Source organism: Prionailurus viverrinus, chromosome B4, assembly GCF_022837055.1.
Source record: "Prionailurus viverrinus isolate Anna chromosome B4, UM_Priviv_1.0, whole genome shotgun sequence".
In the NCBI taxonomy this organism is placed as follows: Eukaryota; Metazoa; Chordata; class Mammalia; order Carnivora; family Felidae; genus Prionailurus; species Prionailurus viverrinus.
In genome coordinates this window covers 21127668-21145428 of record NC_062567.1, presented here as the reverse complement: position 1 = coordinate 21145428, position 17761 = coordinate 21127668, and the positions used below count along the sequence as shown (strand labels likewise).

Sequence of the window (17761 nt, the reverse complement as noted above, 5' to 3'; positions counted from 1 at the left end):
AAAATTTGTACGTGATCTCAAACAGTAACCCAAAACTTGGCCAAGCACTTAAAAGCAAGATTTGTTGTATCTATTTGTTTCTTAAATGCATGGTTGTTTTAATGTTTTAAGAAAATGCCTATAAATTGGCTTTTATCACTTGGAGAACTAAAGTAAGACAAATGCTACCACCATCGCACACATATGGTTTAATAGGGAAGAAATTTGAATATGAAATAAAAATTCACACTTTGTAAGCAAAACAATTTGAAGGCATTTCTAAGGGGTTTGCCCACACATTTTTTTTTTATGTGATGACTGATTCTTTTTACTGCGTAACGTAAAAAAAGTTGAAAGTGTAGATACTGTATGATGAATGAATTTTTGTTCTTTGTAATTGCCACAAATTATGTGTTGGAGCCCATATTCAAAATCTCAAAAGCTTCAAACTTTGAGATATGAACAGCTGGAGAGGAAAGTCATACACATCACTTTCTGCAAGAGAAGCCAGAGCCATAATTACAGTTATTGTCTCCATTATGTGCTGTAAATGGTTTCCTGCTTATAAAATGACTTCTAACTTTTAATTTTAAACCCACGGGTATATATATAAATGATGTATGTAACAGCTTATCCTTGTACAGAACAAGTATTAACAGCTCACTTTAAAAACGAACTTCAGCTCAGTTAATAGCCGGCAAGATGTCCTGCACTAATGGATAAGAAAGCTCACCCTAGGTATAAGTAGGAGTATAAGCAAGGAGAGTGAATCTTCAGGATTCTAGAGCAATGCGTCGTAGGATACCTATGTCTCGGGTGCCTAATGGTCCTAAAGAACAGTGGCGTTTGTTCCACCTCAAACTCATGCCCATTGGTGACTCTTCGGTGGTTGGCTGTTCATTCCCCTTGATTTGAAACATAACATAAACTTCTAGGGAACAGGGTTCATTTCTTTTGCATGGTCTATACCACAATGATGTATCATAGTGCACAATTAAAAGAAAGGACAAAACCCACTACTATAGCATCAGCATGACTCCTTGAAGAGAACTTCAAGCTTTAATCATACTTTGACTACTGGTGTGCTCTCCGTCCCATGGAAGGATGCCAGAAAACAAACAAAAACAACCAAGCAAAACCAAAATCTTGGCTACACAGTCCCTGTGGAGATTCAGTGTAAATGTTATTGTAAAAAGATGCCTCCCTTATCAGAAATGTGGTAACTTGTTCGCTGCCCTTTCAGCTGCTTCACTAAAAGCTTTTTGAAAAATATGGGGGTAAACAGTGTGTGTCAAAATAATGCCATACAAATGTAATAGGGAAGGCTGACATATAAATACTTTATTTGTGGAATTAATTAAATTAACAGAAAATTATATATTTTTCAGTTGCTGCTCATTTAGAAATGCCTGAGTCATGAATATCAAAAGATTACAACTAAACTCTTAATGTCTATTTGTAGGTAGGCGCAGGAATCCAGACTGTGATTTAATTTTCAAACTATTGTTTTCATATATAAATTGTCCCTTTAAATTTTGTTAAAATCAATATATACAAAATGGTTCTTCCAGTGCTGGAAAAGTATGGAAGCTTCAAATATTATGAACCATCAAACTCCAGAAAAGTTTGAGGAGCTATGTATTATTTAAAACTATCCACTCAGCAAACTATGGATTGGGTCAGTGACATAAACTCTTTCACTAAAAATATTTTACTGTAGTCTGCTGATTATTGTTTTAATGGAAAATAATGGGAAAACAATATTCAAAATACCTTCATAACCAACTTTGCTGGAGTGTCCCACTGTGTATTACATGTCAATTGAATTTGGGCCAAATTTTAAAAAAACAGTGTTTTCAGCAAACCTTTATTTATGTTCCATTGTTGCAGGACTGCCAGTAAAGATAATGTTTGTTGGTTCAAATAGAAGCAGAAGTTGTATCATCTGTGAAGGTGTTGGCTGAAGCTTGTGTCTTGCTCAGATTGCCAGATTATCTGAATGTCCATGAAACTGAGTATGTCTTACGGAGAAGCAATAATGGCTTTATTAAATGAAGGAGTTGTCAGGTGAAAGTTACGATTATATCTCACCAAGGAAAGTGTGACCATAACTTTAATTTATGATTTGGCTTCATAGCTATTTCTCATTTATAGAAATCAGTGTGTCATGTGTTCTCTACCTGTGATAGCTAATACACACAGCTATAGTTAGCATTTCTCAGTTACAATTTTTGCACTCACAGAGAAGTGACAGAGTGGGAAAAAAACCCAAACGTGTACACCCACATGTTAAAATCAAGAGAATCACTGACTAATCCCATATCCAGCGGGTCACACATTCATCAACCTGATCACTCAGCTGCCAATGCCTGTCCCATAAGATTATGAAGCAGAGATTCTTGGGTAGTTTATGCCTAGAAAGGCATTTGAAAGGATTGTGAATGGCCTCAATTCCTCAAACTGCTTTATATAATCCTGGATTCTAGTTGAAATCTTAATTTGCTAGGGACAATTTTGAGTTGTTTTGTCTTGAAAGCCTCTCAAGGATATTTAAAAGAGTCTTCCAGAATAGTTTCATTTGTAGCAAGCCCAAACACAAAAGCAGTAACAGCATTAGGATCATGGATGAAATTCAAGGCTATCAAAGTGGATTATAAACTATAACATCCTATAAAAAATGAAAAGCAAATAATTTTGAAAGATATGTACATTGGTTTAAAGGTTAGTTCCAATCAAACCATGTTCTAACCTCAACCTGCAAAAGAGAAAAATAACAGAATCCTACCAACACAAGTTGCTAATTAATCACATGGGAAATACATGAAGATGCACCTGGTCCCATGAAGAAGGTAATTCTGATAGATCCCCATCAAAAAGTCCAAACAAACAAAGAAAAAAACAAAATTCACTTGTTTCAGGCTTTGCTTAGAATGGATCTTGTGAACACTGTGAGACATTAAAGCAAGATGACATTCATTTAATAAATATTTTTTGAACACTTGCTGTATGTCAAGCTCTGAAGATTCAAAATGAATTAAGACATAATCCTTGACCTCAAGGAGTCTGTAGCCTAGTGAGAAAGGCACAAATATAAACCAAATATTTTTACTGGAGCGTAGAGGAGGGAGAAACATGAACAAGTCTCACTAATTTTCTGGATTTCAGTAATGAGAAATGAAATGCATTTTTGGCTTGAGTAAGTGGCAGATAGAGATGTCACTTGCTGAGGAAGAATATAAGTGAGAGGGAAAGATGATGGGTTCAATTCTAGATAAAGTTCTGGAAGCTGTCTTAAAAGGAGGCCAGGAGTTCAAAAAGATAGGTGGGTTGGATGGGGGCTTAAGCATTACTAGCATGAAGGGGGTGATCGAAAGAATGGAAATGGACGATCTTTCCTAGTGAGTACGAGAAGGGGTAGAGGATAGAACTCTTTCGTGAGTTAACATTTAGGACAGTAATTCTCAACCTTGGCTGCACATTGGAATAAACTGGGAACTTTAGAAGATGTTGATGCCTGGGTCTCATTCCAAGAGATCTGATTTAACTGGTCTGAGACAGGTTCTGGGCATTGGGATTTTCCAGTACCCAGTGATTCTAATATGCAGCCAGGGTTGAGAACAACTGATTTATGAGATGGTACAGGAAGGGACAGGAAGATGGCAGAGAAACAGAAAGATGGTATTAGGGATGCTAAAGGAGGGGTTTTCCAGAAACAGGAATTTATCAACAGGGTTGAAAATTACAGAAAGGCTAATAATGTAGAGACTAAAATGTTTCTGATACTAATGACTGATGAGATTAGGAAGGCCCATTCCAGGAGAGTGGGCGAGGTCAGAGCCAGATGCTACAGACTCATATACTCAGGTAGAGAAGAAATCAATACAGTGCAATGAATACTGAATATGCTTTCAAGCAGCTTGGCTGTGAAGGGAAGAGAGAGGCCATAACTACTGAGATAAGCAGGTTGGAGAAAGGCTTTTGTTTTTAACAATTTTTAAAGATCTCATTATTTATCTAGGCTACGGGACTGCATGCTCTAATGGAGAAGAGTGGAGAAAGAGGAGAGAGAGTGACACAGAGTGAGAAAGAAGAGAGGAATGAACATTTGATAGAACAAGATCCTGGGGTAGATCAGAGCTATGCAAACACAGGTAAAACCTTACACTTTTGTCCCTTTTTTTGGCCTAAGAAATGTTAATATCTAGAGGTTTTCTTTTGTGACTAGTGTTTTCAAAATGCAATTTTAAAGTAAATTCTCAATAAGCCTAAATATTTTGAATCAAAAGAAGTTCATGTACCTCTCATTTATCTCAAATTTAAGTAAAAACATCAGTTCTATTCAGTAAGCACAAAACAATGTGATATTATTTACAGGAGACACATGACACACTACATGACACAAAATATGACCACTGCTGCTTTTAGACTTGATAAAATAATTTAAATAATTTTAATACTACAGCTTTGCCAAATGCAATTCAAGTAAGTCTCTGATTTTTGAAGCTGAATCATAAATTACATATTGTACCCTGTCAAAATTGTCATTTCATGGCATTTGCATCAAACCCATTATCTTGTGTTCTGTTGCCTAGTTACCGGAATTCTGAAGTTTAATGCATTTTAGATGGATATTTAAATTTCAAACAGAGTTTCAGCTACACAGTCTACAGAAAGAGAAACAGTTGGACACATCTGCTGACTTAAATTTCCAAAGGAAACTTGTTTGTGCATAAGGGCTCAGACTTGCTAAGTTTTGGAGAAGGGTGCATTGGTTTTTCAAGGAAGGGCATCTCATATGGAGACACTAAATTCATACTTGTTTTCTGGTTTTATTTTTGTTTTTACTACGGGCATGGAGAAAAGAAAATCTTTCCTTTGTCTGTATGTTTAAGGCCCTAAACCTATGGTCTAAGTCTTGCTTCATTAGTACAATTCTGCATGTAACACACACATACATGAATCTTAATAGTACCATGACTTACCTGTTCCCATGTGAACACGTGTTGATTGAAATAATACTGAATTTGTTCATTTGCAATGTTAATGCACAGCTGCTCAAAGGAATTTTTTTTGAAGTTTTCAAAGCCAAATATATCCAGAATGCCAATGCTCAACTCATCACCATTCCCACTGGAAAATTAAAGAGGCATTATTGAGTCCTTACTTATTTTCTTAAGAGGGAATGGAAAGCAGGGTGTCTCAGAGTATGCTTTTGTGATTTAGCTAAGAAACTCCTACCAAGACACAGAGTGTAAATTTTCTTAATTGAAAAAGTTTCCCTCCATAAAACATAAAGTAGGTAGCATCAATTTTAATATGTAAAAGATACAAGATTTTCCTTGTACTACAGAAACCTGTCCTATACTTTTTCCTATGGGTTTGCGGGTACAAGATCACAGCCCTGAGTGAGTCATGAATCATACGGAAAACCTGGCCAGCACTCAGAAGACCACAAAAATATATTCAATAAATATCATACCAGAAAAGCAAAAATTCTGTTTAAGGATGTCTTTAGTCTTTTACTTTAGGACAATTAAAACATCTTGCTAAAAACACTTCACCTCTTTTAAAGAATCATTATTTACTTTTGAGTTATTCATTCATAAGTGTTTAATAGAGAATAAATGGTAACTTGGGGAAAGACAAAAATGTATTTGAGTTTATTTTATAATCAACTACTTTAAAATGCAATTAAATATTATTTTATTTTATTATTTTATTTTATTTTATTATTTTTTAATATATGAAATTTATTGTCAAATTGGTTTCCATACAACACCCAGTGCTCATCCCAAAAGATGCCCTCTTCAATACCCATCACCCACCCTCCCCTCCCTCCCACCTCCCATCAACCTTCAGTTTGTTCTCAGTTTTTAAGAGTCTCTTATGCTTTGGCTCTCTCCCTCTCTAACCTCTTTTTTTATTTTTCCTTCCCCTCTCCCATGGGTTTCTGTTAAGTTTCTCAGGATCCACATAAGAGTGAAAACATATGGTATCTGTCTTTCTCTGTATGGCTTATTTCACTTAGCATCACACTCTCCAGTTCCATCCACGTTGCTACAAAGGGTCATATTTCATTCTTTCTCATTGCCATGTAGTACTCCATTGTGTATATAAACCACAATTTCTTTATCCATTCATCAGTTGATGGACATTTAGGCTCTTTCCATAATTTGGCTATTGTTGAGAGTGCTGCTATAAACACTGGGGCACAAATGCCCCTATGCATCAGTACTCCTGTATCCCTTGGGTAAATTCCTAGCAGTGCTATTGCTGGGTCATAGGGTAGGTCTGTTTTTAATTTTTTGAGGAACCTCCACACTGTTTTCCAGAGTGGCTGCACCAGTTTGCATTCCCACCAACAGTGCAAGAGGGTTCCCGTTTCTCTACATCCTCTCCAGCATCTATAGTCTCCTGATTTGTTCATTTCAGCCACTCTGACTGGCGTGAGGTGATATCTGAGTGTGGTTTTGATTTGTGTTTCCCTGATGAGGAGCAATGTTGAGCATCTTTTCATGTGCCTGTTGGCCATCTGGATGTCTTCTTTAGAGAAGTGTCTATTCATGTTTTCTGCCCATTTCTTCACTGGATTATTTGTTTTTCGGGTGTGGAGTTTGGTGAGCTCTTTATAGATTTTGGATACTAGCCCTTTGTCTGATATGTCATTTGCAAATATCTTTTCCCATTCTGTTGGTTGCCTTTTAGTTTTGTTGATTGTGTCCTTTGCTCTGCAGAAGCTTTTTATCTTCATGAGGTCCCAGTAGTTCATTTTTGCTTTTAATTCCCTTGCCTTTGGGGATGTGTCAAGTAAGAAATTGCTACGGTTGAGGTCAGAGAGGTCTTTTCCTGCTTTCTCCTCTAGGGTTTTGGTGGTTTCCTGTCTCACATTCAGGTCCTTTATCCATTTTGAGTTTATTTTTGTGAATGGTGTGAGAAAGTGGTCTAGTTTCAACCTTCTGCATGTTGCTGTCCAGTTCTCCCAGCACCATTTGTTAAAGAGACTGTCTTTTTTTCCATTGGATATTCTTTCCTGCTTTGTCAAAGACGAGTTGGCCATACGTTTGTGGGTCTAGTTTTGGGGTTTCTATTCTATTCCATTGGTCTATGTGTCTGTTTTTGTGCCAATACCATGCTGTTTTGATGATTACAGCATTGTAGTAGAGGCTAAAGTCTGGGATTGTCATGCCTCCTGCTTTGGTCTTCTTCAAAATTCCTTTGGCTATTCGGGGCCTTTTGTGGTTCCATATGAATTTTAGGATTGCTTGCTCTAGCTTCGAGAAGAATGCTGGTGCAATTTTGATTGGGATTGCATTGAATGCGTCGATAGCTTTGGGTAATATTGACATTTTGACAATATTTATTCTTCCAACCCATGAGCATGGAATGTTTTTCCATTTCTTTATATCTTCTTCAATTTCCTTCATAAACTTTCTATAGTTTTCAGCATACAGATCTTTTACATCTTTGGTTAGATTTATCCCTAGGTATTTTATGCTTCTTGGTGCAATTGTGAATGGGATGAGTTTCTTTATTTGTCTTTCTGTTGCTTCATTATTAGTGTATAAGAATGCAACTTATTTCTGTACATTGATTTTGTATCCTGCAACTTTGCTGAATTCATGTATCAGTTCTAGCAGACTTTGGTGGAGTCTCTTAAATATTATTTTATAATTAAATATTCCAAATGTACTTTTTTTCCTGCTCCCCCATAATGGTTACCTCTCTGTTCATTAAAGGCTAGATAGTTGGTCAAAAGTTTGCCTCTTCTGAGAAATATATGCATTACAGTTATTTTCATGTGATTTTAAAAAGGAGAGTACAAACATTTCTCTGTGCTCACTATTTATGTAACCTAGGTTAACGCTTAGTGTTGTGTGAGGAAGTGATTTAGAAATGACAGCTGTCAACCTCATGCTGGGAAGTGAAGGATGCTCTCTGTATTCGGAAGAACTGACTGAACTCAGAACAAAAAGTTATAGGACCCTTTGTGTGATGGGATTGACAAAAGGAAAGCTATACAAATATTTCTGAAAATTCCTATTTTGAATAGAAAGTGAAAATGTATGCTGGTTTAGTCAACATTATTATTCTTTTAAAAAATTATCCCACAGGACCCTGCTGAGATATTTAACTCATCTAATAGTGTGTTACAGCCAGGAGGACCTTAGAGATGACCTCATTCAGGGATTCTTAACCTGGGGTCTGTTAATGGTCTTCAAGGGGGCTGGAATCAACCATGCACAATATTTTGGTGGGTATGTAGAAATATATCCATTTTTAAAATTTTGGAGTGAAGAACATAGTTTCAATAGATCCTTTTATTCTTTCTTTTATTCTTTTCTTTTTTTTTTTTTTAGATAGAGAGAGAGAGAGAGAAAGAGAGGGAGTGGGAGAGGTGCAAAGGGAGGAGACAGAACAATGCAGGGCTCGATTCCATGAACCATGACATTATGACCTGAGCCAAAATAAAGAGTTGGACACTGAACTGACTAAGCCACCCAGGCATCCCTCAAGAGATCCTTAAAAGGCTCCAAGATGTCCATCAATAACTAAGACCACTGATTTGTCATTACATGCCTTTATTTAATAGCTGAAGAAGACAAGATGCAGAGAAATGCAGTAATTTGTCAAGGGTTGCACAACAAGTTAGTGGAAAAGACTGGCACAGTATACAGGCTCTTCAAAATCTTAACATAAATCTTGACAGATTTTTGCTGAACTATATGAATGGTCTTATTTTAATTTGTTAAACTTTATTTAAAAAACATTTTTTTTAACATTTATTCATTTTTGAGAGACAGAGAGAACAGAGTGTAAGCTGGGGAGGGGCAGAGAGAGAGCAAGACAGAATCCAAACCAGACTCTGGGCTCTGAGTTGTCAGCACAGAGTCCAACGCGGGGCTCGAACTCCCTGACCTTGAGATCATGACCTGAGCCGAAGTCGGATTCTTAACCAACTGAGCCACCCAGGCGCCCCTGTTTGTTAAACTTTCTATAAAAATTTTGAAAATCTAAGATTTGGCTGGCTTTCTTTAGTGTATGGAAAGGAAAGTTACCAAATAGTAAAGAGGCTGTAGTGGAATTTTCAGCAGATCGCCTTAGTGCCAAACATGCAGATGATAAGTAGCAAAATGTAGTCGTCTGTGGAATACATAGATGGTGAACATTCTGGAATTTTTCCATTTTCACCTGAAAGCTTGGCATCATACAGATGGCCACACATGAACATACAAAGTGTTTTGATCATTAAATCAGAATGGGCAAACTGGAATTTGATTTGCAGACCCAGTCAGATAGGTTACAGTTTAGCAGAAAGGGAAAGAAGCAATTCTGGGGGATAGAGAGTTAAGAACATGGAGGAATAATGGATAATCTCTTAGACATTCTGGATAATATTATGATGTGGTATGGCCCTTCGTGGAAAAATGACTGAATTACATGCCTGAAATGTGTATAGAATAGTCTTTTATGCTTAGTAAGTAAATGTGAACAAGGTGACTTAAGGTAGGCATCTATCCTGCTTTTTGTATACAATTTCTACAGATTGTGTAATTTGTGGCAGAACAAAGCTTTAGGTGTAAATGGAAGGGCTTATACCTGTGCGCAATCCCTGGTACATAGAGAGTACTCAGTCAGTGGTGGTTGTGATTCTTTATTTCTAAAATGGGGTACTAGGCAGGGCATAAATGATGACATTATCGTTCATATATTCACTCTATCATTTACTATTTACTTAGGACATTTTGGAACCAAATTTCATTGGAGGTCATAATTCCTATCCTTACAGGATTATAGTGAGAGTTAAAATATAAAAAGAAAGCTTTCCTTTGCCTTCAAGATTTAATTCAATCCCTCAAAACAAAGCAAACAAACAAAAAACCTGCTGGAATGACATTTTATGAAAGTATAAAATGGTATATACACTTTGCAGTACACCTTCCTATTAAAAGAACATATAAATTGATGTCACTTTAAAAATTCACTTTTCATGTTTATTCATGTTGCTACAGTTTTTGTGTTCCAGGACATTTGCATTTTTATAGCTATCTGGCCAAATAAAGGGCTACCAGGAAATAAAGTAGATCTACTGAGATAGAACCGTAATAATTCAGCGATAGCAATTAGAAACGTCTTCAAAGGGACTCATATACAAATCAATAAATTAGAAAACAGATTTACATCACCTGACATTTGGGGAAAAAAATGTTTCCATGAGAATTTTTACCTTGGCGATGTGCCGTGCTTCAATAAGCTGTTAATGCGATTGACTATCCAACTAAAGAGACGCCCGTATAAAGTTTTGGCCATAGCATCTCTGACATCAGTAGCTTTTTCGACCGTATTGGGTCGAATAATGGTTTCTCCTCTAGTGACCACACAGTGGGAGGTAAGAGCTTCTTTTAGTTCATCTGCCTGAATGCAAAGCAAAGAAGCAGCTAAAAAAAACCAAACAGATGTGTTAGAAAAAGTTATGGCAATGAAGTCACTTCCTATAGAATGAAACGTCTTAATTTACCTTCTTCAAATGACATAAAAGAAATATGTGAAGACTTTCTAATGTAAAAATAAGTTGCTGTTGAGTAGGAGTCCTGTGTCTCTTCTTGATCATTTTTCTCTCCCTGACTGGTCACATGCAGGCTGCCATATAATAAATACAGCACAACCCAAACCGAACTGGCTGACAGGAGGGAACATTGGCACAAGCCAGTGGTTGTTTACATGATGCCAAACATAATTTCACTGAATTATGTGAAATAATTTATAAGCATAATGAATAAATTTGGTATAATTTGGACGCCATTATCATATACACATTTTCAAAATGTAGAAATTAACTGGAAGTTACTTAGACTTGAGGGATATGCTCAAACCAATGTATTTTACCTAACTTTTGCAATATTTAACCAAAACAGCATAAACCTTATCTCAACATTAATGTATTTTTGTATCCTACTACTTCTCAGTTATATATTTCAATAATTAAATTCTGTTAAAGTGTGATGCCTGGAACATGCATATTTAATGGTAAATTAAATATGCATTTTCATTTTAAATGAAAAATACCTAAATTCAGGGAATAAAACTCATTTTTTAATATAAAACATCTTTAACCCAAACTATCACATGACAGACTATTTTTTAAATCAGTTCTCCTTTTAAATTATTTTCAACATTTTGGGGCGCCTGGGTGGCGTAGTCGGTTAAGCGTCCGACTTCAGCCAGGTCACGATCTCGCTGTCCGTGAGTTGGAGCCCCGCGTCGGGCTCTGGACTGATGGCTCAGTGCCTGGAGCCTGTTTCCAATTCTGTGTCTCCCTCTCTCTCTGCCCCTCCTCCGTTCATGCTCTGTCTCTCTCTGTCCCAAAAATAAATAAACGTTGAAAAAAAAATTAAAAAAAAATTATTTTCAACATTTTGAATTTTACTTTTAGCATTGGGACAAGATAGTTCTCAGCTATGTGGCTAAGATCACTGGACCTTGCTTAAATATTGTTTTCACATTGTAGAGGTAATACAAGTCCACTGTAGATATCTTGCTTTTCAAGTTAACATTCTGCATTTCTTTCCTTTTAAGCATGTTTACTGTCACTATTCTGCACATATACTTCATCTTAATATCTTAAGCATTTCTCACTTTATTAAATATTGCTTGTACAATAGACAAATTATGGAAAGAGCCTAAATGTCCATCAACTGATGAATGGATAAAGAAATTGTGGTTTATATACACAATGGAATATTACGTGGCAATGAGAAAAAATGAAATATGGCCTTTTGTAGCAACGTGGATGGAACTGGAGAGTGTGATGCTAAGTGAAACAAGCCATACAGAGAAAGACAGATACCATATGGTTTCACTCTTATGTGGATCCTGAGAAACTTAACAGGAACCCATGGGGGAGGGGAAGGAAAAAAAAAAAAAGAGGTTAGAATAGGAGAGAGCCAAAGCATAAGAGACTGTTAAAAACTGAGAACAAACTGAGGGTTGATGGGGGGTGGGAGGGAGGAGAGGGTGGGTGATGGGTATTGAGGAGGGCACCTTTTGGGATGAGCACTGGGTGTTGTATGGAAACCAATTTGTCAATAAATTTCATAAAAAAAAATAAATAAATATTGCTTGTAAATTTTAATTTGCTGCATAATAGTCTGCTATATATCATAATATATCAATAATTTTAAATTGTTGGATATTTAGGTTGTTTCCATATGTTCATAATTGTAAAGAATGCTGGGATAAATATTTTGTGTATGAATCTGTGTTCCTGTTTCGTATGATTTTCTTAGCATAAATTGCTTAGAATCAGTAATTGGTTCAGTGTATATAAACATATTTAAGCCTTCTTATGTATACTATTTAGCTATTCTTCAAAAACCCTGAACCAATTATATTCTTATCAGCCAAATAAAAAACAATTTTAATGCAATTTCATGGGTACCACATATTATTTTTGAGAATGGCCTATTTGATAGGAAAAAATGCCTTCATTTTTCAATTTGTTTTTAACTGACTCCTAGTGAAGCTAAATACTTTATTTTTTTCATATTTTTATTAGTAATTTGTGGTTTTATTTTATAAACTCCCTTTTTTCATTGATATATTTGTCTTTTCCTAATAAGCTTAGAAGAGCTCTTCATAGCTTACACATATTTCTTATATGTATAGTACAAATATTTTCTTTTATTTTTTACCTGTATTGCAATTTTGTTTATTTTTCTTTTGTTAGTATGAAAGAGTTTTAATATTTATGTAGTCAAATATCCATTAAAAATCCTTTCTGCTTTTGGTTTTCAGCACATAAAATCCTTCAAGTCTTTTCTCATTTCAGGATTATATAAACGCACTCTTGTCCTGAACTTTTATGATTTTTTGCATTTAAATGGTATAGATTTGTAATTTATTTTGGTATATGGTGTATGACAAGAATTCGAATCCCCCCCCCACCCCCACTCCCCTAAGTGGCTAGCCAGTTTGCTGTCCCTACAACACTGATTCCCTAGTGATTTGTAATGCCATTTCTGGCAATTCTGCTTGGATCTGTTTCTGTTTCTGAATAGTGTTTCCCATTGATTAATGTCTACTTCTATTCCTGCATTGTTCATTTTACCTGGGGATATATTGCTAAGTATAATACCTCATAAGGCGAACTTCTAGTCTTGATCATCTTTATCTAGAAGGAATGGAAGCTAATCAAGAAACTTAAGTAGGAAGATAGAGGGAGGAGGAGAGGGACAGGGAGGGAGAGAGGGAGAGAAAGATTGAGAGAACCTTCTAGATACATGCATTAAGTGGTTTCTGAATGAATTGTGGAGAATGGCCTGGAAAAGTTCAAGAACTGATGTAGAATGAACAATTGGGAGGTTACTTAGCTCAGGTGAGAGGTGATGTTGTCTTGAGTGAGAACGAAGATGATGGAGATAAACAGAAGTGGTCAGATTTGAGAGATATTTATGAGACAGAACAGCCAGAACTGGCCCCTGATTGAAACAATGTACCTGTAAAACCATCAGGAAACATGGCCTTGGTTTGGAGATAATTCCTTGCAACTTTAATTATAAATCATTATAAGTTAGCAAAATTTTTATTTGCCATAAAAGGCTATTCCACAAAGTGCTTTAATTTTAACTATATTCATATAAATATTAATCTTTTGTGACCCAAATGACTGTTTCCTACATAGAAATATGTTCTCAATTGTCAAAGTCAGTTCTTAGTTTGTTAGTTTCTGAGTATATATTCATAATCTACAAATATCTCTGTGGTCAATCATTCTCTTCATTGTTGATAACTCTTCTAATTATGATCAATGGTGAGATCTGAATATATCACTGGAGTTTTCTGTTTTTTCCTTCCACATCTGATAACTGGGGACTGCTGGGAGCTACAGATCAACCTGGAACTACTGGCCCATGGGTGCCAAAAAATATTAGGTCTGCTGAATGAAGGTTCAGCCCAGGATCTACATAGCCTGCAGCACATTGGCCAGAAGAAGGCCCGGCTCATCATGGGCCAGAGGGAGATCCATGGCCCAGAAAAAAAAAAACAAAAAAAACCCACAAAAAACAACTATTAGTCTAATATCTTCTGGTCATTTAACTTTATTTATATATGAAAAATCAGAACAGGTTCTCAGGTCCACGGCAACCATTACATGCCAATCTCAGTTCTTCTGTATTACTAAGCTGGTCCCAGAGACAAAGTGGCATGGAGATGATAGGGATGTAAGGACAGGTCCAGACTAGAATGGTTCGTATCTGGTCCTCTGAAATTCACCCTAAAACAGCTCATTCTGTTTCTGATTAAGTATAAATCAGAAAAAATATATAAATAAAAATTTATATCATGATTCTCTACATTATATATGAAACATAACAAATCTGGAATTATAGAGGCATATGCCCACATTAAAAATTAAAAAAAAATAGCATATATTCTAAATAAAAAAGCTGTGCCACCAGAAAATCAGTGGGAAACCTTAAGTATTGGAATAATTCATTAAACTCTGCTAGATAGAGAAAAAAGTTGATTTAAAGCAAATACAATATTGCACTTTTCTTGTATACAAAATTATTGCAAAATCAGTTAACCCAGGATGAATGAGTATAAAAATTCATCCGGTATGAAAATAAATATACAAGTCTTTATTGCTTATAAGTGAAATAAGTCAGTCAGAGAAAGACAGATACCATATGTTTTCACTCATATGTTGATCTTGAGAAACTTAACAGAAGACCATGGGGGAGGGGAAAGAGAAAAAAAAAGTTACAAACACAGAGGGAGGGATGCAAACCATAAGAGACTCTTAAATACAGAGAACAAACAAACTGAGGGTTGATGGGGGGGTGGAGAGGGAAAACTGGGCGATGGGCATTGAGGAGGGCACTTGTTGGGATGAGCACTGGGTGTTTCATGGAAGATAATTTGACAACAAATTATATTTAAAAAATAAAATAAAATGATATATACACTAAATCTATCAAATAATAACTTTAACTCCTTTCAGATCAGTTTACTAAATTTTATTTATATTTTCTGTGTTTTTACATTGAAATGTAAATAGCTCCTAAAACAGTCTAAAGCCTAGACTTAGGAAGGTTTTCTTCAGTAATCAGTTATTTTGCAGGTATGAATATGTGTTTTAAATATTGGACTTTAAAAGCTTCATTTTATGCAAATTGAATCTGAATATTCTTTTTCAGGATTCTCTATCAGTACAATCACTTGAAATTATCTTTTTTTTGAAGTTTTTTTTGAAATTGTCTTTATGTGACACTTAAAAGTATGTCATTAGACATTTTTCAAGAGTTCAGTGTTGGGGTGCCTGGGTGGCTCAGTTGGTTGGGCATCTGACTTCGGCTCAGGTCAGGATCTCACAATTCGTGAGTTTGAGCCCCACGTCGGGCTCTGTGCTGACAGCTCACAGCCTGGAGCCTGCTTCACATTCTGTGTCTCCCTCTCTCTCTGCCCCTTCCCTGCTCATGCTCTGTCTCTCTCTGTCTCAAAAATAAATAAACATTAAAAAAAAAAAAGAGTTCAGTGTTGAACAGAAGATAATAAAACTCACAGTTTTCCAGAGCTGCATGATTGGAAATGTGGCTCTTGTCAAGCTGGTGTTCAGTTGCCACAGAAGAAAATTCAATGTTTCCAACATTCATGATTGCAGCCAGTATACTGTATATGCTTCCAAGTTGCTGAAACATACCATGAAAATGTTAACATTACCTTCCCTGGCATATAGCAAGGCAGTGACTATGGCTGGAGACAGACTGGGTAAGAATGCTAAGGCTCCAGCATAAGAAGGTCATCCCATAGACAATGATGTCATTCTGAGACCCAAGTAGGCCAAGATCCAAGTAGGCTCAGTCTCATTTGTTATTTTAATATGAGAGGTGAGCATGGTACCTGTTACCTGGCGAATGATAAAAAAATTTTTTATGAATGCCAGTATGAAGAAAAAAAATAAATGAGGAGCTCCCCTCAGAGGAGGTAAAAATATCTAATTCCTTGGGCCACAGAAAAATTGGTCTATGTGATACTTAACTTTGGGATTTAATGTGGTCATTTCCAGATGTTCATTTTCCTTGAGGCCATCTTAAAAGTGAGCTTAATAAAGGGAGCTAAGGAAGAAAGACCCAAAGATGCCAGCATCAAAATCAAAGGATATGTATCGTTTAAGTATAGGCATGAGAACTCTGGACTACAGCTTAGAATTTATAGTGGTAAAACCCTAAATAAGGTACATAAAAATATATTCAGAAACACACACACACACACACACACACACACACACCCCACACCTCTTCTTGGAGGCATAGAATGCATTTTATCAAGGAGTCTATGGTAATTCTTGGTGTCATTCCAACTATGTTCAAGGTGCAGTAAGGTATAGGAAACAGACAAAATCTTTATTGTTTTCTTACGTTGCTGCCTTTATTTTAATCCAGCTCCTACACTTAATAGAATTGATTATTCCATCCACTCCAACATTCTAAGTCATGATAAAAACTGGATGTGAAAAAAATCTTCAGGGACATTTTTTTCATTCATATATAACATATGAATACATAAACATTTAAATAAATATATTTGCTGAATGAATATATAGCTATATCTGTATATATCTAGGTATTCACTTATCCAATAAATATATATCTTATGCCAGGCACTGCTCTTGTCACAGGGGATTCAGAAGAGGCAAAACTAAGATCTTTGTTCCCTTGGGGTGTTTAGGCAGTGAGAGGGCAGGCATTAAGAAACAAATAGACAAACATGACATTTTCAGTAACAAAATGGGCTGTGAAGAGAAAAACACATAGAGGAGCAATGGAGAGTGACTGAAAAGGGCAGGGAGGGTCTTTTGAGTTGGGGAGGTTAGGGAGAGCTGCCCTCTGAGAAGCTGAGGCCTTGGTGACAAGGGAACCACCTAGGCGAAGAACTGGAATCAGAACATTCCAGGCAGAGGGGACAGCAAGGGCAAGGGCCTTGCGTGAGGAAAGAAGGAAGAGTGGGGCTGGAGGACAGTGAGGGATGATGTGATAGGAGCCAGAGAGGTGAGCATGAGCCAGGCCCTCTGGGCTCACTGTAGAGTTTGGACTTCATTTGAATCGCCATGTAAAGCCACTAGAGATTTCAAAGCAGGGAGCTGTGATATTTTAAACTGATAAATCTGCCTACTATGTGGAAATGAATGGATTGGGAGCAGACAGAAAAGTGGAATTGTCAGGAGGCTATCGCAGTAGTCTAGTGAGAGATGATGATGGCTTGGACTAGAATAGTAAATGGTGGAAACAGAAAGAAGTCAATGCACTGGGGTATATTTTGGAAGTAGAACAATAAATGTGCTGATAGTCTGGATGTGAATCACTTTTCTAAGAATACTCTCCTGGTAAGGAATTTCCATTTGTAACATGCATAACTTGTAAAGAGGCAACCAGTGTGGGCTTTAATGGCAGGTGGGGAAATAAATACAGCATCTGACATCCTGCTGTATTTTTCTTGAGGAAACTGTAGACATTATGGATAAATGACACCAGGAATATGCCTTGAAATAGACTGTTGAAAATGTGTTCCTTCAAAACTTTGTGTGTCAGTTACAGACTAGAAAGTCCAGGTGTGTAAGTTCCCAAGTTGGATTTTTAATAGCATTTAGAGATTCATTACAGAGAATCACATGCTGAATCAATCGACATTTAATTCTTAATTCAACTGTTTATGAGAAGAACTGTGTAATCTTTCTAGACTGGGGCTCCCCTTGATATCCTGTAATTACAATATTCATTTGGAG

The 17761-nt window shown here is 36.3% G+C and overlaps 1 protein-coding gene across 3 annotated transcripts in view; it reads right to left on the bottom strand.

The window, feature by feature from the left end:
* MYO3A (myosin IIIA) overlaps positions 1-17761 on the bottom strand; it is a 245290-nt gene that overhangs the window by 81763 nt on the left and 145766 nt on the right. For 2 of the 3 annotated variants that reach the window (XM_047867899.1, XM_047867900.1), the window contains 3 exons: positions 15542-15668; positions 10205-10415; positions 4962-5109 (listed from right to left, as the gene is read on the bottom strand). In XM_047867899.1, the coding sequence (XP_047723855.1) occupies positions 4962-5109; positions 10205-10415; positions 15542-15668 (486 nt within the window). Of the gene's footprint in view, positions 1-4961; positions 5110-10204; positions 10416-15541; positions 16095-17761 lie in introns of those variants that run through there. The other variant, XR_007154139.1, reaches the window with a different exon arrangement.